At 43.5% G+C, this 25,720-nt stretch overlaps 1 protein-coding gene across 4 annotated transcripts in view; it reads left to right on the forward strand.

The window, feature by feature from the left end:
- Positions 1-25,720, forward strand: part of cnksr2a (connector enhancer of kinase suppressor of Ras 2a) — a 580,037-nt gene that overhangs the window by 523,045 nt on the left and 31,272 nt on the right. For all 4 annotated transcript variants that reach the window (XM_041211522.1, XM_041211523.1, XM_041211524.1 and 1 more), the window contains 5 exons: positions 6,740-6,840; positions 7,709-8,219; positions 10,169-10,189; positions 19,329-19,345; positions 22,916-22,931. In XM_041211522.1, the coding sequence (XP_041067456.1) occupies positions 6,740-6,840; positions 7,709-8,219; positions 10,169-10,189; positions 19,329-19,345; positions 22,916-22,931 (666 nt within the window). The remainder of the gene's footprint in view (positions 1-6,739; positions 6,841-7,708; positions 8,220-10,168; positions 10,190-19,328; positions 19,346-22,915; positions 22,932-25,720) is intronic.

A 25,720-nucleotide genomic window follows, 5' to 3' on the forward strand; every position in this document is an offset into this window, starting at 1 on the left:
GTGGGCAAATAAGCAGAAAATGGTGAGAGCTGGAGAGTCAATCAGTTTACAGTCTATATTAGCCTGCAACCATATTGGCACCAGCATAAAATTGAAACCTGAGGAGAATTTCAAGGTAACATGACTTTGACACACTTAACTTGTCTCCTTGTGTGATTTTCATTTTTCAGTTTAGTGAATTTGATCTGAAATTATGACCCCAATATTAACAGGAGCATGTTTTGTAGGCAGGGGTGGGGAAGGACTGTGTGCATAGGGGCAGTATTTCAAAAGGGAAATCTGGAAGTCCAGGTTACCCCTTATGCTATGCCATGAATTTTCACGCCGGCGTGCGGGAGGCAGGCCCGGCATGCCGACACCTAAAATGACGCGCGGTGACATCATTCAGATCCTTCGTTCAGCGGGCGCGTGCCAAAGACGGCTGCCAAACTGTCAAAGGCCTGTGAAGGCCATTAGGAAACTAATTCAGATAATTAACAGGGTTTCCGGTCCAACCTTAAGGTTGGCGGGCAGGCGAAGAGTCCAAGCGTTCTTCGCGTTTTTCAGGAAACCTCATCCACGGTTGGGATGAGGTTTCCTGAAGGTTTAATAAAATCTATAAATATTTTTGAATAATTCATAAACATATCCCAGCTCAGTTGCCACTGTCACATGAGGGGACATGTCGAAATAATTTTTATCTTTCTTTATTTAAAGATTTCAATATGAACTTAATCTCCCTGAGGCAGCTCCATGCCTCAGGGAGATTTTTGCGCTCTTTAGTGCGCATGCGCGAAAGAGCACAGGCTCCGACTCTCCCTCCTCCCCCCACCCACATAGGTAGCATGAGCACTTCCGGCTGTGTGTCACACTGGGTGGGCCTTAATTGGCTCACCCACGTAAAATGGCAGCACGGTGCTGATCATGGCCGGCGATCGGCTCCGCGCCCATCCACACCCACTCCCAACTGGCCTGCTCGACGTGGAAAGTTCTTCCCTATAAACTTTTAACTTCATAGCATGAAGCTTTGTTTTAACAGGATCCCACCCAGAAGCCAGCTTGATTGACAAGCTTGGCTTCCAGTCAAACAGGCATTGCTGCAGAACAGGCCGCTTCTTCAGGCTATAAGAAACATTGGGAGGCCAGGCTTGATCCCTGATCACAAGATTGACTGCGTGGTCAGGAAGGGTGGGGGAGGGGGGTGGCGCGGTGGTGCAATGGAGGGAGTGGGGCGATCTGATAGGTGGGGGAGTTCTAATCCAAGGCAAGGGGATAAATTTGGATTCCCAGGGAAGCACTCATCCTCCTCCTTGCTCTCAAGCAGCGTGTAATATCACTTATTACGAAGCTATCTTCAAGCACACTTCAGCTGCCAGGTTTCCTAAGGACTGGGAAAGCAAAACGACTAGGGTTAAACCTGAAAAGCAAGTTAAAACTAAGGCTCTCATCTCATTAACATATTGAAACTGCCAGAAGATTGGCTGCTGCTTCTTTTAAGCCCAGAAGTGGGTGGGTCAGCGTCAGCTTTAAGATTTTTAAATTTTCCACACCCCACCTAAATCTAGCCCACCCATTTTTGGGGGTTCAAATTCACCACTAAGTCTTCAAGCACTGGTACAAACAGGCGACTTTTGGAATTCTTCAACATGGGATGGACTGTGATAAGGACTGAAGATTAAAATAGGCATCAGAATTGCCTTTTGTGTCTTCAGTTAGGGCCATTTTATTAGTTTGTGAGGGCAGAAACCTGATGGGTTCAAAAAGGGAGTTGCAAGAGAGATGGGCATAAACATTGGAGTTAAAAACAAATTCAATGGGTTTGGAGCAAAAAGGGAGGGTGGAGATGTGATGGTAGTTAGCAAGTTCAGAGGAGTCATAAAAATTCTTATGAAGAGAAGAACATGTTATGAAGATTGCATACGAGCAAAATGGTGAAGTAAGTAAAATCGTGGCATAATTAGACTGGCATTGAGCAAATAAGGAGCACTTTGAGGCTGGTAATAAGTTGGACAGGACATTGCCCAGGCGCAGTATACTGGTGCCACCAGTTTCGTGTAATTTAAATATAAGTCTGCCCGATTGAAAGGTAAATGTTCTGATTCACTGTGCTCCCCAATCCCCCCTCTGGCTCCTGTCCTCTCTTCTGTTTGTACAAAAAGTATGTTCAATTTTGCCAGAAGCTCAAGAGCTTTGGTTAGTCATCAGAAAGCAATTTGCAGTAATATCTAACGGGGTTTATAATTTAGTAAGAAAGTGAGACAATGTGGGATACAATACTGTGATAATGTAATTTATTATACTACTTGGTCCTAGTGACTGTGCCTTCCCTCCTCCAATCATTCCCCGCTCCACGTCTTCCTCAGTGCCCAACTTTCTCCACTTATAAAACACACATATGGATTGCTGTTTATAAATTCTCAGCCAATAATACCAAAACAGTCCAATTGGATATTAACTGTGATAAATGGTGAACAAAGGACATGTTAAAGTAACCCATTCAGAGGAACAATAAAAGGACCATTTTTTCACATGGTAAAAATAGGGAACATAATCCTTCCCTGTACTCAAAAAGTACTGCTGCAAAGTCACAACTTGTCTTGTCCCACCAATTTTAGAAAATGATCCTTTATCCTTACTCATTGTCTCCTATCTCCCAGCTAATTATCAACCCATATCACAAGATTATCTCCAATTCTATATGCTTTTCTTTTTATTATTAATCTTGTGGGGAATCTTATCAAATGCCTTCTGGAAGTCCATATTGACGACATCCATGGAAACTCCACTATCATATAAGTGGCAATAAAACAATGTACTGTGGATACTCAAAAATGGAAATACTCAGAAAGTCAGGCAACACTGCGGAGAGTGAAACAAATTTAATGAGCTGGATTTTCATCTTGAAGGCAGTTAGCAGGGAAATTACTCAGCTCAGCGCACCTACCTCAGGAAAAATGCCTTGAACGGTGCGATTTTTGTTCTGAGGTGCAGGTGCATGCTGGAGTCAGGTCCGCCACCCCCAGATGCGAGGTTGGACGCAGCCTCAGGTGCTGCTGATTGCCAAAGCAGCTGGTTAAAAGGACTACCTCAGGCCCCTGAGACTTTGTCCCAGTTTTTTTGTTCAATATTAAGCCCGTTAGCTCTCAGTCCTCACCTCCATTTACACCCCCCATTCCCCATGCCCCATCCATGCAAACTCATACAAAGATAAAACTGAACATATGCATGAGATAATTTCCTCATGTTTGTGTAAGCTTCAACAAATAAAATTTTGCAACTGAAAGAACATTAAGAACATCTAACTAAAAACAGAAAATGTGCACTATAAAATTTACATTGCTCTACCATTGCCAGCTGTGTCTTCAGTTTGTAGGCCTTAAACTCTGAAATTCCCTCCCTAAACTACTCTGCCTCTCTAACTTCCTTTAAACTGGTCTAAAATTGACTCCTTTGACCAGGTTTTTAGTCGCCTGTTATAATACTTTCTTATGCAGATGATGTTAAATTTTGTTTGGTAACACGTCTGTCAAGTGCATTGGGATGTTTTGATGATAATTACACCTTCCATGCTAACTTACCCAGTATCTACCACGCACAGAACTCAGGAGCCATGCTGAGTGTAAAGTAAAATTTGAGGTATCTATTACAAACTTCACTGTAATAAAAAACTTTGATTTATGTAAGCCCGTTCAATACATTTAAATCCCCTCAAGTAGTTAAACCCGTATAAAAACAAACATTTGTTTTCATAACCTCATGTCAAAGATCATTAAACCTTCAATAATCTCTTGGAGCTGTCAATATAACTGTGAACTTACAGCATCCCACCCCCCCCAGCCCACCCTGTGATAATGGCAGGTTGTGGAAGCAGGCAAGCACTAATAATGTTATAATGATAGCCCTTAGAGTTATGTCTAGTGAAACTGCTAATTTTCTTCACTCTCAGAGAACGAGGCAGGTTTTTTTTTCAATTGGCAGGGGATATGACAGCTTGACAGTTCTACATAGCCCATCGCCCTTCATGAGCATTTACATCTCCACTGTGAAGTCATGGAACACACACTGTGTGTCAAAGCCATTTCTGGAGTGAAAATTGGGTCTGATAGCCCTGTACACTGAGTTTAAATGGCCCAGCTGATTTGTGATTTGTGCCTGTGAGGTTCACACCCTGCCCCTTCCCCCTACCCACAAAAATGGTGCTTGCCGGAAATGGGGCTGGGACATTTGTATCTGGGTCGCATCTGCCATTTTTAATGGTCCCCAGAGTCTCCAGACTCCATGAAAATCCAGCCAACAGCTCAGGTTGATGACCTCTAATCAGAGCTGGGAAAAGTTAGAGATGCCAGGGGCAGGATATTGAGTTCGGCGAGTGAGGGGTGGGACCCACTTGCCAATGCGTAAAATGACGTGGGATGATGTCGGGTGGAACTCCCAATGTCACCCCGCGACATTTCAATTTTCAGGTTGGCGGGGCACAGCCGAATCAGCTGTGCGCCCGCCGACCTGTCAACAGCCAACTGAGGCCATTTAAAAACTAATTGAAGTAGCTAATGGACCTGCCCGTCCAACCTTAGGGTTGGTGGGCAGGCCAGGAGCCCTGTTGGGCTTCAGAAAAAGCATGAACCCTCATCCACGGGCTGGATGAGGTTTCATGTAGGATTTTAAAAATTTAATAAAAGTTTAATTAAAAGTGACGGACATGTCCCAACTCATGTGACACTGTCACATGAGGGGACATGTCAGCGAAATTTGATTTTTATGTATTTCACGTTTTTGAATTTGGCGCTGATCTCCCTCAGACAGCACTTAGCCTCAGGGAAATGAGTGCACTTTTTTGCACGCATACGCTAAAGAGCGCACTCTTGACTTAGGGAATCCCACCACCACACCTGCACAGTATAGCCAATTAAGGCCAGCCCACGTAAAATGGCAGCACACCACCAATCGAGGGCGCCGATCAGAGGCGCATCTGCACACGCCTGCTCCTGAACTTCCCCCCCGACAGGGGGATAATTCTTCTTCAGAGGTTTTAAGAAAGTGCAAAGGGGGGAGGTGTGGGGAAAAGAACAAAAGGGAGGGTCTGAGATAGGATGGAAGATAGGAGAGGTGAAAAGACAAAAGACCTGGTGTTGCAAGGTCAAAGGGAGTGGCAATGGGGCAAGTAAAGAAACAAAAGATGTATCCAGAGAAGGTGTGAACGGCCGACTCATGAACAGCTGCCGTCCAAAAGCAAAAAATAGAAAAACGAGAGTAAAACAAATCCAGCAAAGAAAAAGCCACATATCTGGCCTGTGTCCACAAGCGATGGAGTATAAGCCTAGAAATGGAGCTAGTCAGTTGCCATTGGAAACATCTTGAATAACTTAAAACATATGTCAGGGCAATGTAGCTGCTTGGTGCAAACTTTTTCTTCTTTTGCATATAGTGCAGAGATTAAGGGCAGAATTTTCCATTTTGGGGGGGGCAGGAGCAGGAGCGGGTGGGCACAGACCTGTAGAATCAGTATCCTGTGGTCACACACTATCTGCACGTTCATGGAGTGGAAGCCCTTCCTGTTGACGAAGGCATCGGGCTCACCTGCTGGCGCCTTGATGGCCACGTGTGTGCAGTCTATTGCACTCTGGACACGGGGGAAGCCAGCTATGGCCGCAAAGCCTCTGGCTTGCTGTGCCTGGCTTGCCTGGTCCCAACAGAAGTGGATGAAGGTCACTGCATGCCTGAACAGAGCACCCGTGACCTGCTTGACACAAGTGTGTACAGCTGATTAGGAGACACTGCAGAGCTCACCTACCGAGCCCTGGAATGAGCCAGAGGCATAGAAGTTGAGGGCAACTGTGACCTTCAGAGCCACAGGCATGGGTGTCCACCCACACAGTTAGAGGAGATCTCAGGCCCAATCATCTGACAGATATAGCCTCCTTCGGCACTGCACCTCAGACATATTGAGGTAACTGCTTCTCCGCCTGTATACCCTGGCAGCAGGATAGTGGCATCTTCTGAGGCCCCTTCCACCTTGGACTACCTCTCTGCCCTGCACCCCTTCTGCCTGCACCTGTCCTCCCAAAGACTGGAGGCTGAATGTGCACTCCTGGCCTCCTCCTCCTTCTAGCCATCCCTTCCTCCTCAGAGGAGTTGCCTCCAGTGGACAGATTAGATCCCACACCCAGGCTAACGGAAGGCTTTCTGAGAGCTACAGGCCCAGAAAAGATTCCTCACTGCAGAGTGATGACCTGAAGGTCAAGAGTCCAGAAAAAGCTGCTGGGATGCGTTCTGAAGTACTGCAGATCACACAGGCAAGTTTAAAATATTTTCTCCAATAAATACTTCACAGAGCAGATTCACGGCCCCACTGAGCTCTCTTATCCTGCCTGTGGATGAGGTTAATACAAATGTCTCCTACCTGCCTGCCCATTGCACCCGTGCGCCGACCCGAAGATCACATGGGCGCTGAAAAATTGGCGTTGATTGAAGGTTAAAGGGCCTTAAGTGGCCCCTTAATTAATGGCGGGCATGCTTCATCACGCACTCCACCCAGCGAAATATCACGATGGCGCGCGGTGACATCAGGACACTCGCCTGGTGTGACCGTGAGTCATTTTACACGTGGACGTGCGGGGCCAGTATAAAACAAATGAGAGGTTAATGTTACATTTTGTACATATTCAGTAAAACCACTGGTTAAACAATTGTCTTACGCTAGATTGAAAGAATTTCCTTGGAAGTGTACGTGTTTTATTTAGCAATTTTTTTATCATGGTAGATTATTGGAGTGAAAGTGAACAAGAGGATGCAGACACCCCATCAACCCCCAAGCAAGAGAGTCCGCCACCTCCTTATGACACCTACCCTCGAGCGCCTTCAGTGAGTTTTGTTTTGCATCTTTGGTTTGTATTGTAGCAGGAACATCTGTTGCTTCTGCAAACTTCCTGGTTGATAGTACCAGTCAGTTACAAACCTCTAAACTCACACCAGAGATACCAAAGAAACTTGATCAGGTTACTAAGATTAGAAAATACAAACAATATGAGCTTGGAAAAAGTATTAATTTTCAATTTATTTGCACATTCACTGAGTGCAGAACCCAAAAAATAAGTTTGACTTAATTAACAGTTGACAAGCAGATTTACTGGACTGTGCATATTTAGTCCATTTAAATTGATCAAATCTATTGTAGATAAAAGTAACTGTAAATATTAGGACTGATTTTGGAATGACATCAGGCTAATATTGTAGTCAAAATGCAATATACATTAAGTATTGTTTTTTAAAACATTTAATTGTTTGGCTCATTCTGAACCTTTTACCTTCTAATTTTAAGCATAGTTTAGCAATATTTTTATGTTTTTTTCCAAAAATTGGATCCTATGAATATAAAGTGTATTCCACATATTTAATATTTATTTACTTTTTCCCTGAATTTTAAATGTTTTAAACTCTGATTTATGTTTCGCATTGTCCATTTTGCAGATGGGAGCAACTGTGTAATTTACTGTTTAACTAAAAAGGAATTCCAAGCTCGATCAATAAAATGGTGAAGAACCAAAGAATAACATGTTCAAAGAATTGATAGGTATTAGCACTAAAACTGTGTTTGTTAAGCTATGGTATAATGATAATCCTCTTTGGTAATTGATAGCAGTTACTGAGAGGTGAGAGATGTGGCTGTTTTTGATCATATACGAATCATAGTTTTTATATTTGTTATTGATCATAATATTATTGCTTTAAGGTGAACTGTGCTAGCCCGTACCTTGAACCTAAGCATAATAGACTCTCCTCTACGGAAACCTCTCATTCTCATTCGTCCCATGAAGAATTCCGACCAGAACACGCAGGAGGTACTGAGTCACCTGTTCGTAAACCAGGGGCTTGGGAACGACGTTCATGGCAGGATCTAATAGAAACTCCACTGACCAGTTCAGGGCTGCACTATCTCCAGACTCTCCCTCTTGAGGATTCTGTGTTTTGTGAAGCAGGCTTACCAACACCAGAACATCGGAGACAGTCAACTTTACCAGCTCAAAGGTGCCAGATACAGGATCACTATGGACCTTTCCCCTTAGCAGAGGGCAAACGGTGGCCAGGAATAAGTGGTGGTGGGGGTAAACCGCGCAGTTTCACACTACCTCGAGATGGTGGATTCACTCATTCCTGTCAGAGTTCCTCAATCTGTGTCCCTGGAGCTCAAGCCGAACTGATTCAGAAACAAGACATTAAGGAAGAAAAGCAAGAGGAAAATGGTAAGAAGTATATACCATCCTTAACAGTTCAAATTTTAAAAAGTGCAATTCCTTGAATCTCAATTCTTGTTATCCATTTAAAAACTTGCAGGATTTTAAAGGATGGAAGTTTTGGCTAGAGTGTAGCCTTCAAAGCAAGTAAGACTAAATTAGACATTCAGCCAGCAAGGAATCTGATGGATTAAATTCAGAAATGAAATTCCATTGCATTTAGCAGTAAAATCAACTGAAGTGGCTTGTTCCCTCTATACACACAGATGTGGTTCAAAGAATAAGTTGTAAGCCTTTGTAGCAATTTACAATTTAGCAACACATGACCCATACAGGGTGTTCCTTTGTGGAATCTTCGTCAGATGCTGATGGCTAATATGGGGTAAACCAGGGAACAAAGGTACATGAAAATAATTACTTCATCAAAATATAGAGGATAAACCAGTATAATCCAAAAAGTAATCACCACTATGGCCAGAATCCATTTGGTGAGGCTTGGGCAGGGGTGGGTGGGGGGGCGGGGAGAATTGCCCACTAACTTGTTTATATGATTTCATTGTCTTGCACATGCCCCTGTCAATATGATCACTTTGGAAAAGCAGGCAAGCATGCAGGATTCTTGAATGCACTAGTGCTGTGATGGCATATTTTCACTATAGCCACACAATTATCATGCCTCCATCTCATAAGTGGTGAAGGTAGGCTATGTAATGGCCATAATGAACTATAACAGAACCTCCACAAGTGAAGCTGACTCAAGAACTTGTGAGCTTCAAGTGTAAAAATATTTATTGCATCTTAATTTCAGCCATTCTTATTATGTGCCATTGTTTAATAACAGTTTTTATTCCATCAGAAGTATGGGGTTTTTTATTGAGAAAGTGAAAGGAAGGCCTAAGCTCCTGATTTCTTTGTTCAGTAAGGTGTCTGGCATATTTGGTAATCGACAGGATTTTTCTCTGTAAATCTACCATTCAGACACAGTAAAGTCAATGAAAACTCTGTTTTTATGGTCTATTGGGGTTTTCACTGCAGTCAGAGTGGCCAATCAGGATAGTGCCCCTGAGGAAATTCCCAGCAATTCTGCATAAGAATATCCATAACCACTGAGATATCATACAGATGTGACCTTATATTTTCCTAATACAAGAGTGAGCCCTCTTTCTTGAGGGGCACATCTCACGCTCTAAATCAAGAGTGCGGGTTGGCAACATCCAAACTTAGGAACCCCCAAATATATACAGATGTACTACTGAGGTTTCATACGCTAACATTACAAAACGTTCATTGGACACTGGGGAGGTGGTAGTTGATTGGAAACTGGCTGTGTACCTATTTTTAGAGAAGCACATCAAAGCAGACCTGGGCAGCTGCAGAACCATCAATCTTACTTCAATCCCGTGTAAAAAAAAAAATGCATCAATTTTTTTTTTTATTCATTCTCAGGATATGGGCGTCGCTGGCTAGGCCAGCATTTATTGCCCATCCCTAACTGCCCTTGAGAAGGTGGTAGTGAGCTGCCTTCTTGAACCACTGCAGGTCATGTGGTTTAGGTACACCCGCAATGCTATTAGGAGAGAGTTCCAGGATTTTGACCCAGCGACAGTGAAGGAACGGTATTATATTTCCAAGCCAGGATGTTGAGTGACTTGGAGGGGAACTTCCAGGTGGTGATGTTCCCATTGTCTGCTGCCCTTGTCCTTCTAGATGGTAGTGGTCGTGTGTTTGGAAGATGCTGCCTAAGGAGCCTTGGTGAGTTTCTGCCGTGCATCTTGTAGATGGTACACGCTGCAGCCACTGTGCATCGGTGGTGGACGGAGTGAATGTTTGTGGATGGGATGTCAATCAAGCAAGCTGCTTTGTCCTAGAGGGTGTCAAGCTTCTTGAGTGTTGTTGGAGCTGTGCTCCTCCAGGCAAGTGGAGGTTATTCCATCGCACTCTCAACTTGTGCCTTGTAGATGGTGGACAGGCTTTGGGGAGTCAGGAGGTGAGTTACTCGCCACAAGATTCCTAGTCTCTGACCTGTTGGTGTAGGCACAGTATTTATATGGCTAGTCCAGTTCAGTTTCTGGTCAGTGGTAACCCCCAGGATGTTGATAGCGGGGATTCAGCTATGGTAATGCCATTGAATGCAAAGGAGCAATGGGTAGATTCTCTCTTGTTGTAGATGGTCATTGCCTGACCCTTGTGTGTCACAAATGTTACTTGCCATTTGTCAGCCCAAGCCTGGATATTATCCAAGTCTTGCTGCAATTGGACATGAGCTGCTTCAAGTGTCTGAGGAGTCACGCGAATGATGCTTATCAGAAGTAAACTTGAGAATTATTCTGTAAAATAATAACACAGTAAACAGCAATCAATATGGATTAAGATTGGGAGAATGATGCCTACCCAATCTCCCTTTTGATGAAATATATTCCCGAGCGGGCTGTTGCTGAAAATCATTTGAAAAAGTTTCACACAAAAGGCTTTTAGTTAAAAGCACAGCGCAATTATCTGTGATTTTTCGTGGCCCATCCAACCTTACAGTTGGCGGACGGGCTAATCAACCATGCGGGCTTTACATTTTTCATGAAACCTCACCCAGAGCGGGATGAAACCTCCATTAGAAAATAGAATTTAAAAAAATATCTGGGAACAGCATTTTTGAGAGGTATGCTTTCAGGTGCTTGATTGTGTGCATGGACATTTTTTTGGAACTTTTTAGTGCTTTTTTTTATTATTTGCAGTTCTGCAGCTCCCTGAGGCAGCTATCTGCCTTCGGGGAGCTCTCTCAAAGTGCTCACCCGTGCCTGCGGTGACATCATCACTTGCCCTCTTCCCAACCCAATCCCAGAGCGCTGAGCTTTTCAGCGTGCATTTCACGCTGGCTGCCCGTTAATTGGCCATCCAGTTGGGGGTCGATCATGGTCAGGGGCCGGTTTCCCAGCCACTCTCGGGCCCACTGATCACGCGCAGCCAACAAGGAAAAAACTCAGGCCAATGTTGTGGGGTTTCAGGGTAAATCTTGGGATGGATCAGGAATTGACTGAAACATAGAAAACAATGTCATAGAAACTATGACAAGGCTGGGGAAGTGCTATGTGGAGTGCCCCAGTACTCATGGATTGGAGGTAATATATTGACTTATTTAGAGGATTGGTCAACGGACAGGAAGCAAAGAGTAGGGTTAAATGGGCCGCTTTCAAGTTGGCAGACTGTGATTAAGGAGTGCCGCAAAGATCAGCGCTGGGGCCTCAGCTATTTGCAACTTACATTAATGGCTTAGACAAAGAGACCAAGGGCAGGATTTTCTGTTCATCTGGCAGACGCGGCGGGCGGGTCTGGGAGCAGCTGGGGCTCGGTCCCCAGCCCGCGATTGGCCTGTGATCACTAATTCACATTGGCTGGCCAATTAACGGAGAAGCGTGAGCGCAAAAGTCTGCGCGTGTGCAAGGGAGCGCAAAATGAAAGCTCCCTGAAGGCAGGGAGATGCCGCAGGAAGCTGAAGAATTGTGAATTCAAAAATAAAGACTTTTAAAATGAGAGAATCTTGTCCCTGCATGTGACTCAGTCACGTGAAGAGGAACATGTTAAAAATGATGTTAAAAGTTTTTTATTTTTTTTTTATTTACTGTTGGAAACCGTCTGTCGATGAGGTTTTATAAAAAATGCAAAGGCTGCCTGGCTGATTCACCCACCCGCCAACCGAACGGTTAAATGGGCAGCGAAAAGTAGATATAAATTAATTGATTAAGGGCTTACTAGGCCTCTTAATTGTCGGTGGGCATTTGCCGACTCTTGCACGTGCCCACTGACTGAAATATTGCGAGACTGTGCAGTGACGTCAGGACACTTGCCCGATGTCATTGCGTGTGATTTTACACACGATTGGGCTGTGCATGCACCCGCCCACAGGACATAAAACCCTGCCCCAAGAGTAATGTTTTACAGCTTGTATCTTCAGTTTGCTGATGATGCAAAGCTAGATAGGAATGTATGCTGTGAGGAGGATCCAAAGAGGTTGAAAAGAGATTTAGACAAGTTAAGTGAGTGAACAACAAGGTGGCAGATGGAGTACAATATGGGGAAGTGTGAGGTTACTCACTTTGGCAGTAAGATTAGAGATGCACAATTTTTTTTAAATGTGTAAAACTTGTAAATGTTGACATTCAGAGGGACTTGGGTGTACTCATACAAGGAGCTCAGAAAGTTAACTTACAGGTACAACAGGCAATTAGGAAAGCAAATGTTTGTTGGCCTTTACTGCAAATTGATTGGATTACAGAAATAAGTAAGTGTTGCTACAATTGTACAGGGCTTTGGTGAGTCCACACCTGGAGTACTGTGCACAGTTTTGGTCTTCATATCTAAAAAAGGATATATGTGCATTGAAGTCAGTACAGCAAAGGTTCACTAGATTGGTCCCTGGGATGCAGAGTTGTGCAATGATGAGAAGCTAACTAAATTGTCCCAATATTTTCAGGAGTTTAGAAGAAAGAGAGGCGATCTCATTGAAACATACAAGATTCTGAAGGGGCTCGACAAGGTAGATACTGGGATGGGGAATCTAGAACCTTAGGGCACAGTCCCAGGATAAGGGGCCATTTAGGACTGAGACGAGGAGAAATTTCTTCATGCTTTGGAATTCTCCACCTGAGGGTTTTGGATGCTCCATTATTGAATGTACTTAAGTCTGAGGAGATAGATTTTTGGTCACTCAGGGATATGGAGAGTGGGCAGGAAAATAGAGTTGTAGTGGAAGATCAGCTTCGATCGTATTGAATGGTGTGTGGCATCGGATCGAGGGAAGTATGGTCTCCTCCTGCTCCAATTTTTTATGTTCTTAGGGATCAGTGTTAGGACACCATTGTTTTTGATTTACAACACTTACTTTGATTCAAAAACATAACACAAATGATGATATTTGCAGATGAAGCCACATTAAGAAGATGCCCAGAAATGAGAAAAGATGACAGCGAGCAAAACGTTGTCAGGCAAAATTTAATACAGAGATTTGTAAAAATTGTAAAAACATCCCAATCCCAACTTGTTAGAAGTGTTACCAAACAAAATTTAATACCATCTGCATAAGAAGATATTATAACAGGTGACTAAAATCCTGGTCAAAGGAGTGATTTTAAAGACCAGTTTAAAGGAAGTTAGAGAGGCAGAGTAACTTAGGGAGGGAATTTCAGAGCTTAGGGCTTACATGATTGAGGGCACAGCTGGCAATGGTAGAGTGATGAAAATTTTATCGTGCGCATTTTCTGTTTTTAGTTAGATATTCTTAATGTTCTTTCAGCTGCAAAATTTTATTTGTTGAAGCTTTCACAAACATGAAGAAATTATCTCATACATGTGTTTAGTTTTATCTTTGCATTTTTTTTTAAGTTTTCCAAAATTATATATTGACAAACAAATGCAACATGTTTAGATCATAGAAAGCCTCACACAGATTATTATAAACACTGAATTCCAAGGAACCATACAATTTTCAATCTGTAGAAATTGTGCGGCAAGCTTCAGCTCATTTTCTGTACTGTGCACATAGTTTCCTTACCAATTCATTTTGATATGAGACATATATTCCTAGTTTTAGCTCACACGTTCCATCCACTCCAAATTCCATTAGAAGTTATGAGAATTGTCAGCTAATTACATGGAGGGTGGCAGAAGGATTGACTGTTAATAAACTTTTTTAATGTAACACTCTTAAGAACAGTTTAAGTAAAATTGTTAAGAAAGATGGTCCATTTTCAGTAAATGTTTTTGTACTTTTAAATTGATGGATAACTTTCTAATTCTTTGATCTTTTTATGGAGCTTATTTGAACCTGCCAGCAGTTCATTACTATAGTTATGTTCTATTCAGAGCATGTGCTTGTTATCAATATTTTTCAGCATTTATTAATTCTGTTGTTTCATTGGAAGAGGGGGTGTTTGTAAAGGATCTGTCTGCAATCAGCAAAAAAAAAATTCCACTGAATCTTAATCAAACCCAAAAAGTGATTTAAAAAGAAAATGCTGGGAAAACTCAGCAGGTCTGGCAGCATGTGTGGAGAGAGAAATAGAGTTAATGTTTCGAGTCCGCATGACTTCTTCAGAGCTAAAGAGAAGTAGAAATATGATGGATTTTATACTGTTTAAGAGGGGGTGGAGCAGGTGGAATGAAATAGAAGGTCAGGTATAGGTGATAGCTAAGGAGAGATTGACAAACTTGTCATGGACATAAGACAAAGAGAGTATTAATGGTAGTGATAAAGAGTAAAGGAGGTGCTGATAGTAGCACAAAGGTAAGATTAACAAGTGTTAATAGCAGAACAAGAGTCAGCACTCTGTGAAAGCAAAACATAGAAACAAATGACAGATAGGCATGTGGGGGAATGGGGGGAGGTGGGGTAAAAGGATTAGATTGAATAAATAAATAAAATAAAATTAAATTAAAAATAAATAAATGGGTATAAATAAATAAATATTGGATTTAAAAAGTGGGTCAAGATGGAGGAGAGAGTTCATGGTTTGAAGTTGTTGGGGCAGAATTTTCTGCTTGTCGGGTGGGTGCCTAACACAAACGAGCGTAAAATGATGCATGATGACATCAGGTGAGCATCCTGACATCATCGCGTACTTGTGCGATATTTCGGGCAACAGGCACACACAAGAGTTGGCAGCATGCCTGCCGACAAGTAATAGGTCCATTAAGGCCATTAAAAATCTAATTGAATTAAATTTTTCTCTACCCGTCCAACTTTACGGTTGGCGGGCAGGCGAAAAGGCCAAGCGGCCTTTGCAATTTTTTGTGAAACCTCACCCACAGCGGCATGAAGTTTCAATCCGTCATTTTTTAAAAATTTTAAGTTTCATACTAATTTCTAACATGTCCCTGCTCATGTGACAGATGAGGGGGCTTGCTTCTTACCATTATTAAATTCTTTATTCTTAATTTTTTATATCTTCAGCTCCCTGAGCCTCAGGGAGCTTTTCCTGCGCGCATGCGTGAAGTTTCCCACTAGCCCCCCCACCCCACACAGGCAGCGCCAAGTACTGCAGCATGAATTTCACGGTGGGCCCGCCAACGTGAAATCGCAGTCGCAGCCCGATTGTGGGCGGCGGTTGGCTTCCCAACTGCTCCTGCTGTCCTCCACTGAGCCCGCCTGACAAGGCAAGGTCCTGGCCCAACTCAGTGTTGAATCTGGAAGGCTGTAAAGTGTCTAAGTGGAAAATGAGGTGCTGTTCCTCTAGTCCAGTTTGCGTTGGGCTTCACTGGAACGTTGCACCAGGCCAAACACAGGCATGTGGGTATGTGAGCAGGATGGTGTGTTCAAATAGCAAGCGACAGGAAAATCTGGGTCATGCTTGCGGACAGACTGAAGGTGTTCCACAAAGTGGTCACCCAGTCTGCAATTAGTCTCTCCACTGTAGAGGAGACCACATTGGGAGCAGCGAATGCAGTAGACCAAATTGAAGGAGGTGCAAGTGAAGTGCTGCTTCACCTGAAAGGAGTGTTTGGAGCCTTGAAAGGTGAGAAGGGAGGAGTTAAGGGGACAGGTGTTGCACCTTCTGCGATTCAATGGGAAAGGGTTGAGGAGTTGAGGGTGATGGAGGAGTGGACCAGGGTGTCACAGAGGAAACGGTCCCTAAGGAATGCTGACGGGGTGAGGGGGATGGTGAGGGGAAGATGTGTTTGTATCATGCTGGAGTTGGCAGAAATAGCAGAGGATGATCCTTTGAATGCGGAGACTGGTAGGGTAAAAAGTTAGGACAAGAGAAACCCTATCATGGTCCTGGGATGGAGGGGAAGGGGTGAGAGCAGAGGTGCAGGAGATGGATCGGACATGGCTGAGGGCCCTGTCAACCACAGTGGGAGGGAAGCCTTAATTAAGGAAAGAGGAAGACGTGTCAGAAGTGCCCTTTTGGAAGTTGGCGTCATCAGAATAGATGCAATGGAGGCGGATGAACCGAGAGAATGGGATGGAATCCTTACAGGAAGCAGGGTGTATGGCAGTGCCATTTGTTGCTTGTTTTTATGTCTTGCTTTCACAAAGTGCTGACCCTTGTTCTGCTATTAACACCTTCTGCTATCTCACCTTCATGCCACTATCAGCACCATCTTTACTCTTTACCTCTACCATTAACACTCCCTTTGTCTTGTGTCCATGACATCTTTGTCAATCTCTCCTTAGCTGTCACCCAGCTCTGGCCTTCCAACTCATTCTACCTGCTCCACCCCCTCCTAAACAATATAAAATCCATCACATTTCTACTTCTCTTTGGCTCAGAACCCTGTTTCTCTGTCCACAGATGCTGCCAGCCCTGCTGAGTTTTTCCAGCATTTTCTGCTTTTATTTCAGAGTTCCAGCATTTGCAGTATTTTGCTTTTACCAAAAAGTGATTTCACCAAATTGATAGTATTTAGCATTTATCTTTTCATTCAATCATCAGCAGAAAATGTTTTCATCCTTGAAAGCCCCTTTACTATGTTCCTCAAGAGTTCAAGCAGAACTACTTCCATATCTCTGTTACTCTTGGATAAATTCACTGATCCAACAGTCACAACAGCAAGACATGGTTAAAGGAAGTGCAAAATCATTTTTTTAAACCAATAAAGACCTGGCTGTTGAAAAGGGGCTCCTTCTGAACAAAGAACAATATTAGTTCGATTTTCTAAAATATCTGCTAACAAGTCTATAATTTAAAGTCGGGTGTTATTAGCAAGTTAGATAACCTATTCATGTCGTCTCTCTGAGTAGCTATAATGCTCAGCCCCTTGTGTATTAACCATCAGTAACACCTTTGAGAACTGGCACTGCACTGTTACAACTATTTTCCAATCCACACTCTTTTCTAATTTGATTCCCCACTGGAGGTGTAGGATTATTGAATTTACTGAGCTATATACAGCCATGAGAAGGTATTGATTGAGAATAGCCTTGATTGAAGATCATTTTGAGCCCAGAATAACCATCTGTTTGTTCCAGATTCTACATCAGTGCTATGCTCAATGATTGCAAGTTGAGGCAGCTAGCATGGCAGTTATCCAGAGAAAACAGAGTCTTTTGCTTATCTGTAAAATCTTAGGCCTGAATTTTACCTTAGGTGGGCGCGTGCGATCGACAGGCCCGGGAGCAGCCGGGAAATGGACCGCCGACCGCGATTGGCCAATTAATTAGCCAGCCAGCATGAAACGCAGCTGTAAAGCTCAGCGCTGCCCGGGTGGAGGCGGGAAGAGGACAGGCAATGACATCACTGCAGGCACGGGTGAACGCTGCAAGAGAGCTCACGGAAGGCAGACAGCTGCCTCGTGGAGCTACAGACTTTCAAATGATGAAATAAAGGTTTAAAAAGCTGCAAAAACACATCCATACGTCACAATCAAGCACCTGAAAATATACCTCATAAAAATGCTGTCCACAGACATTTATTTTTATTTTATTTCAGAGTGGAGATTTCATCCCGCCCTTGGATGAGTTTTGATGAAAAATGTAAACCCGTCCGCCAACCGTAAGGTTGGATGGGCCACGAAAAATTGGAGACAATTCTGCCGTAATGGGCTTAATTGTCATCTTAATTGTCAGCAGGCACGTTTCTGACTTTCGCACATGTCTAGTGAGCAAAATAATGCACGAGTGAGCAATGACAGGATGCTTGCCCAATATCATCTCGCACAATCTCATGCCCATTGGGTCAGTGCACACCCAAACGCGGGACATAAAATTCTGCCGTAGTTTTTTGTGTTCTTTTCAAAAAATTAACTGACATTGTCTTGCGTATAGAAGGAGCTCTTGTTAAATAGCCTGTTAAAAAATATTTCAAGTGAAAGCCTTTGCGCTGAAATTTTTTAATTCACTCCTGTGTTGTGGGTGTCGCTGACAAGGCCAACACTTATTGTCCATCTCTAATTGCCCTTGAGAAGGTAGTCGTGAACTGTCTTCCTGAATCGCTGCAGTTTATGTGATGAAGAGACACCCACAGTGCTGTTAGGAAGGGACTTACAGGATTTTGACCCAGTGACATTGAAGGAACAGATAGATTTTTGAGTCAAGGTGGTGTGTGAATTGGAGGGGAACTTGGTGGTGTCCCTTGCCCTTCTAGATGGCAGAGATTGAGGGTTTGGGAGTTGCTGTAGAAGAAGCCCTGGCAAGTTCCTGCAGTGCATCTTGTATATGGCACACGCTGCAGCCAAGATACGCTGATGGTGGAGGAAACAAGTGTTTACGGTGGTGAATGGGGTGTTAATCAAACAGGCTACTTTGTCCTGGATGATGTCTATTTCCTTCACTATTGTTGGAGTTGCACTCAGCTAGGCAATGGAGTATGTTCCATCATACTCCAGAGTTGAGCTTTGTAGATGGTGGAAAAAATCTGGGGAGTCAGGAGGTGAGTTATTCCACCTACAAACATACCAATTAGGAGCAGGAGTAAGCCATTCGGCCACTTGAGCCAGCTCAACCATTCAATAAGATCACGGCTGATCTGACTATGGCCTCAACTCCAGATTCCACCTACCCCCGATAACCTTTGACTCTATTGTTAGTCAAGAGTCTATCTATCTCTTCAAATTATTCAATGAATCTACATCCACTGCTCTCAGGGGAAGAAAGTTCCAAAGACTCATGAGTCTCTAAGAGAAAAAAAAAATTCTCATGTCCATCTTAAATGGGAGACACTTTATTTTTAAACTGTGCCTCCTAGTTCTGGTCTCTCCCATAAGGGGAAACATCCTCTCAGCATCACCCTGTCAAGTCCCATCAGGATCTTATAGATTTCAATAACAGCAGATCAACTCTCATTCTCAAACTTGCTGCAGAATATCCAAACTCTGACCTATTCTTGTAGCCATAGTATTTATGTGACTGACTCAGTTAATTTTCTGATGAACGGTGATTCAGAGGATGTTAATGGTGTGGATTCAGGGATGGTAATGCCATTGAATATTAAAGGGAGGTGGTTCGACTGTCTTATTGGAGATGGTCGTTGCTTTACAGTTCTGTGGCATGAATGTTACTTGCTACTTATCAGCCCAAGCCTGAATGTTGTCCAGGACTTGCTTCATGTAGCCACAGCTAGCTTTATTATTAAGGAGTTGCAAATGGAAGTGAACACTTTGCAAATATCAGCAAATATCCCTACTTCTGAGCTTATGTAGGAGAAAAGGTTAATGATAAGGCAGCTGAATATGGTTGGGCCAAGGTCACTACCCTGAGGAACTCCTGCAACAATGTCCAGGGGCTGAGATGATTGACCTCCACAACTGCAGCCATTTTCTTTTCTGCTGGGTATGACTCCAGTCATTGAACAGCTTTCCTCTCATTCCCATTGGCTTCAGTTTTGCTTGGACTTCTTGATGCCACAATCAGTCAAATACTGCCTTGATGTGAAGCACAGTCACTCTCACCTCATCTCTGGCATTCAGCTCTTTTGTCCATGTTTGTACCAAAGCTGTATTAAGGTCAGGAGTTGAGTGGTCCTGAAGGAATCAACATTGAGCATCGGTGAGCAGATTCCATCGCGAAGCTGATGATTGAGATTAGACTTAGTTAGCTGGATTGGACTTGTCCTACTTTTTGTGGACAGGACATACCTGGGAAATTTTCTAATTGCTGGGTAGATGTCAGTGTTGTAGTTGTAGTGAAACAGCTTGGCTAGGCAGAGCTAGTTCTGGAGCACAAATCTTCAGCACCGCAGCCAGGAAGTTGTTGGGACCTGTTGTCTTTGCAGTATCCAGTGCACTCAGCTGTTTCTGGTTATCTCATATTAAATCAAATTGGCTGAAAACTGGCATTTGTGATGTTGGGGTCCTCAGGAGGAGGCCCATCATTGAGGATTAGAGATGTTTGTGGATCTTCCTTCTCCATTAATTGTCCACAACCATTCACTTGGGTGTGATAGGGATTGCCGAGCTTTGATCTGATCCATTGGAACTGGGAGTGTTTTATTCTATCTATAGCATGCTGCTCCTTCTGTTTGACATGCACATGTAATCCTTTATTGTAGCTTCACCAGTTTAGCACCTCATTTTTAGTTATGCTTAATGCTACTCCTGGCATGCTCTCCTACACACCTCATTGAACCAAAGCTGATACCCTGACCACATTGTAATGGTAGAGAGAGGTTATGGTGGACATTTTCCTTTAAGGGTACTAAATATATGGAACGTAGCACTCGGAATGTTCCTTGTAACCTGTATTAGGAAAGCCTCATTATCTCAAATTGTTATACTAGTTAAGAGGTTAGGTTCCCTGAGGTTATGCCAGACCATGAAGTTACAGCTTATGATGGAATACAATCCTGCTGCTGCTGAGCAATTTTGTTGGCCCATAACACCTCATGGAAGTTCAGTTTTGTACTGCCAGATCTGTTCTGAATCTAGGCCATTTAGCATGGTGGTCATTCCACACAATGCGATAAAGGGTGTCTTCTTTGTGAAGACAGGACTTCATTTCCAGAAGGGTTGTATAGTACCCAGTGCTACCAATACTGTCATTGACAGATGTATATTTGACAGGTGGATTGATGAGGCAAAGTTAACAATGCATGCACATTTGTTTCCTTATTCAGCCAGTTTTTTTTCCCTCTCATTTCATGAAAGCTCTGACACATATTGGGTACTATTACACGAGTGCTGATTGCCCTCCAGTACTTTGCCCATTTGTCATAGTTGTGCATACACTGAATGCTGGTAGGCTTTTCCATTATTGGGAATGGGCGGATCAATCATTTTCTTAACACCCAGAATACAAAAAACAACTGTTCCAGCAGGGATTACTGAATCGCAGCTAGAAGTAGTTTTTTTTATATATTACTTCTACAGATGCCCCAGGTACAATCAACCAGCTCACACAAAACGCATATTAAACCTGAGGATCTTGCTGGTTGGTCAGGCTCAGATGTAGATTGGGCAATGCAATTACCATCTGGTCAATTAGCGGGAGTTTAGCACCATTTATTATCAAGATGATAGCAAAATGCTGCGGCTAACAAAAACCAGAGAATTCTGGAAGTACTCATCAGGTCAGATGATGGGCAGAAATTAATATTGACAATGGTGGGGGGGTCTGCCAACCTCTAGGAAACTGACTGGGAACCCTGCACCGCTTTTCTCCGGGAGGTCTGACACTATTGCAAGGAAATCAGGGACTTACCAGGGCAGCATCGGTCCTTCCATTGATTTAAGCCCCGAGCAGGGCAGAAATTCCATCCCTGAGAACACTTCTGGACCAGAGAGTGGGAAAGACACCATTGATTCCCGTTCCTGTTTTTTATCCAAGTATCCCTCCTGTGAAGCACATGTGTGGATAGGTTTGAGCTTGCAACAAAATGCTCTCCATGATAAAGTAGCCCTGATAAGACTCAATATTTAGTCTCAGAGATGAAGACTGCCTACTTGAATGAGATGTCAGAAGGATGCAAGTACCTGTAAGTTGTTTCACAAGAATCAGCACACAGGAGAGAAAACTGAAGGGAGGGGAGGAAATAGAAATTAAAAGTACAGATCCCAAGCAGATGAGTCTTTTTGATCTTGATTTTAAATCTGGGCTGATTTAGGGCAGGTGTGTGGCAGTTGGAGAAACTCACCCTCTGTTGCAGGTATCAGGCCCAGGATACTTTAACTCCTTACTTAGCTCATGCATGATCCACTTCCTGGCCGGCACTCAGATAAGTGTGGAGAAAGGAGTTCCAGGAGGGGCAGGTGGAAGCTAAGGGAAGCAGGAGAGGCTTATTTAAGCATTCCTTGTGCCTGAAGTAGCACTAACGCTCCTCCTGACCCCACACCAGAAATTCTTTTAAAATGACCTGCTTGGGCCCTTCATTTTCCTGGCAGGAAACCTGGTGGCTTTTCAGCTCAGGCCCGAATTAAAATTGTAGTCAAAGCCCAATGAGATCAACAGACTCCAGCTGCCTATTTAAAGAGTGATCTTGTTGGCTTTGGGTGAGTGACTTAGCTGTCCACTTAGAAGCCTACATAAGCCTCAGCTGGAGACTCAAGAGCATATAAGTAACCTGGGAGATTTTAACTTCTGAGCAGGTAAGGTTAAAATCACCTCTTCTATCATTTGCTCCCACTGTAATGTACCTGCAGTTGCCCCTACTACTCACCCCACCTAAGTGGCTGTTGCATCAAGATAAATCTAACAAGCTCCTGGATAGAACAACCACTTTAATGCTTCCCCTTCCTCCTTGAGCTGGTGGAATGTTGTGGCAGCTCTGTAGAGGCCAAATCCTCCTTACTTTAGAGTGCCATTATATTATGTACCAAGATAGGGAATGCTCTCTTATGCCCTGGGAAAGTCAGACAATGTAGATTCCCAAAGCTAATCTATTTCTTGCCCAGGCTGTTATTTCCTGTCCTAAGTTATTTCTCTTTCTGATGTGCTTACAGCAGGGGTTCCCCTCTGGTGTTCTTAATGTCTCTTCTGCCTTACTCAACCTGCTGTAACAGATAACATTCCTGTTTAAAATAAAATCTCTGTTTCTACTGCACTTGTTTCTTTAGAAATGTTAGTGTTTTTAAATACATTGGGCCAGATCTTGCTGGAACAGGGAATCAAGCAGCTGTGCCATTAGTTGGACATTTTCCTGCAGTGGCTTTCAACTCTAAGTGTTTCATGGCATAACTTGCTGGAAATGCCACAATGGCCTTTCGAAGGCAACAAGCTATCCAGAATCTTATTGAACAACAGGGTCAACATTTATCTCCTTAACCAATGAAAATTAAGGATTGAGAAAGAAAACAGGGAAGGCATCAAATCAAACCCAGAAAGGCAAATAAAGGGAAAGAAAATTTTGAATAAGAAAGAAAGAGAAAAGAAGCAGAATGGAAAACTTAGAAAAAAAACAAACATTTAAAGTTCGATTGGAAAGATTGACCGGGTGGTTAACAGTGAGGTTGAGTGTCTTGGGCTAAAGGAAGATATAGAGAGGATGGTCAAATGGGCAGATAAGTGGCAGATAGAATTTAACCATGAAAAGTGTGAGGTGATACACTTTGGAAGGAGTAATTTGACAAGGAAGTATTCAATAAACGGCATGGCACTAGGAAGTTCTGAGGAACAAAGGGACCTTGGCGTGTGTGTCCATAGATCTCTGAAGGCAGAAGGGCATGTTAGTAGGGTGGTGAAAAAGACATATGGGACACTTGCCTTTATCAATTGAGGCATAGATTACAGAAGTAGGGAGATCATGTTGGAGTTGTATAGAACCTTGGTGAGGCCACAGCTGGAGTACTATATGCAGTTGGTCGCCACATTATAGGAAGGTTGTGATTGCACTGGAGGGGGTGCAGAGGAGATTCACCAGCATGTTGCCTGGGATGATACATTTAAGTTATGAAGAGAGGTTGGATAGACTTGGGTTGTTTTCGTTGGAGCAGAGAAGACCAAGGGGCGACCTGATCGAGTTGTACAAGATTATGAGGGACATGGACAGGGTGGATAGGGAGCAACTGTTCCCCTTAGTTGAAGGGTCATTCACAAGGTGGCATAAGTTCAAGGTGAGGGGCAGGAGGTTTAGGGGGGATGTGAGGAAAATCTTTTTTACCTAGAGGGTGGTGATGGTCTGGAATGCGCTGCCTGGGAGGGTGGTGGAGGCGGGTTGCTTCACATCCTTTAAAAAGTACCTGGATAAACACTTGGCATGTCATAACATTCAAGGCTATGGGCCAAGCGCTGGTAAATGGGATTGGGTAGGTAGGTCAGGTGTTTCTCATATGTCGGTGCAGACTTGATGGGCCGAAGGGCCTCTTCTGCACTGTGATTCTGTGATTTTAAATTCTCTAAAAACAATTTCCACCTGAGGGTATGAGACTCCAGGCTTTGAGTTTAAGTTGTTGTTTATTTGGGTCATGGAGGTTGATCGGCATTGAAGGGACAAATCTCATGTCCTTAACGGGCACCCGCACTCTTAACCACCTGATTTATCAATTTGTGGTGATCTTGCTGAGCAATTAATACGAAAATCAAGCAAGTTCTTAAAAGTAACGGAGAAGCTAATGCATTTTATAGCCAGGTGCATTTCGTGCAAAGTAAGCAACAGAACAGCGTAAATCAACCAGCAGGTTCTGGAGATTCATAGTTCATGGCATATTTCTTCTGGCCAAGTTGTGCATTAATAACAATGTCTTTCATCAAAAATCATTACTTTTACAACAAGATATGGCCAATTGTTTTCATCACCACCCCCTCCCCTGCCCCTCAATTTTCCCCCTGCTAGCACGTACTGTCTTAAAGATAATGACTTGGACTAGGATATGATTCCATGGGCACAAGTCCTCCAATGCCTCACTCAACAGCGTGTGAACTTTAGTGAGTTTTGATGGACTATTTAACTCTGAGCAAATTCGCAGTCAAGCCTGTTCATGCATACACACTTTCAAGCAAGAACCACTGTTTAGGAATTGGGCATAGAAGCTCTTTATTTTGCTCCTTCTGTTGAGGGTACTTAGCCTAATTACAGTGTGCCCAGCTTATGTAACTGGAATTTATCTATTCAGCACAGGCTAGGGATTAAATTTGGAATCTTCCTGATCTGTAAACTCAAAGGACACATAATTACATCAAGAGACCCCCACAACCCACACCTGCGCAACTATTTACATTTGACTCCCAGAGTAATTGGTTGACCTAAGGTTCAAAATAATTTTTTTGAAGTTTGACACTAGAAAACATTATTTAATATTTTTTTCTTTCAATAATGCATGATTGCAGTGTCTTTTTAAATTTCTATTTCAATGCTGCTATTTTATTTAAAGGATACAAATAAATGTGTTTTTATACCTGAAAAAAGTCTTGCTGAAAATAGAGAATAAATGTGTGAACATAGTTGATGGCAGAGTTCTCAGCTAATAACTCTTGCTAGGACTTCTTACCACCTTGGCCTATTTTAGGCTGTAAAGAGGGGTACACAGATGGTTTTATGTTTGTACAGCTCTCTATCATAAGCCAGGAAGTTTTGATATCTAAGCTTACACAACCTTTGTATCAAGAAAGATAGTGTATTCATATTGTTCTCATGTGAGCATACAATCAATGAAAAGATAACAAGGGCCAGGATTTTCCATTTGGTGGTGGGGGGTGGAGAGCAGGCTCGATCGGGCGTGGACCCTATGGCCGCCAGCGATCAGGTCCACGCCGCCATTTTACGTGGGTGGGCTAATTAAGGCCCGTCCAGCGTATTTCTCGGCCCCCGTGGACAGCGGAAGTGTACGGGCGGCGATGGGAGTGCACAGACCGCCGGGTCCAATGGCAAACCGGCAGTCTGTTTAATGGAAGGCCTAGCAGCCTTTTGTAGGCTGCTCACAATGGCCAGTTCCAGGCCGCAGCAGAGGGGTTCAGGTGAGCAGGCCAGGCTGGAGGATAGGCCGGGGGGTGGGGGGGGGGTGGGGTGGCAGGTGCGCTCCTCGTTTATCTGATGACTGCCTTGCTGCTCTCCTCAAGGAGGTGGCAGCACAGTGGGAGGTGTTGGTCCCCCCCACATGATGGAACATGCCTGGAAGGAGGTGGCGGAGGTGGTGAGCCCACCCAGACGCTCACC

Source organism: Carcharodon carcharias, chromosome 18 (genome assembly GCF_017639515.1).
Source record: "Carcharodon carcharias isolate sCarCar2 chromosome 18, sCarCar2.pri, whole genome shotgun sequence".
In the NCBI taxonomy this organism is placed as follows: domain Eukaryota; kingdom Metazoa; phylum Chordata; class Chondrichthyes; order Lamniformes; family Lamnidae; genus Carcharodon; species Carcharodon carcharias.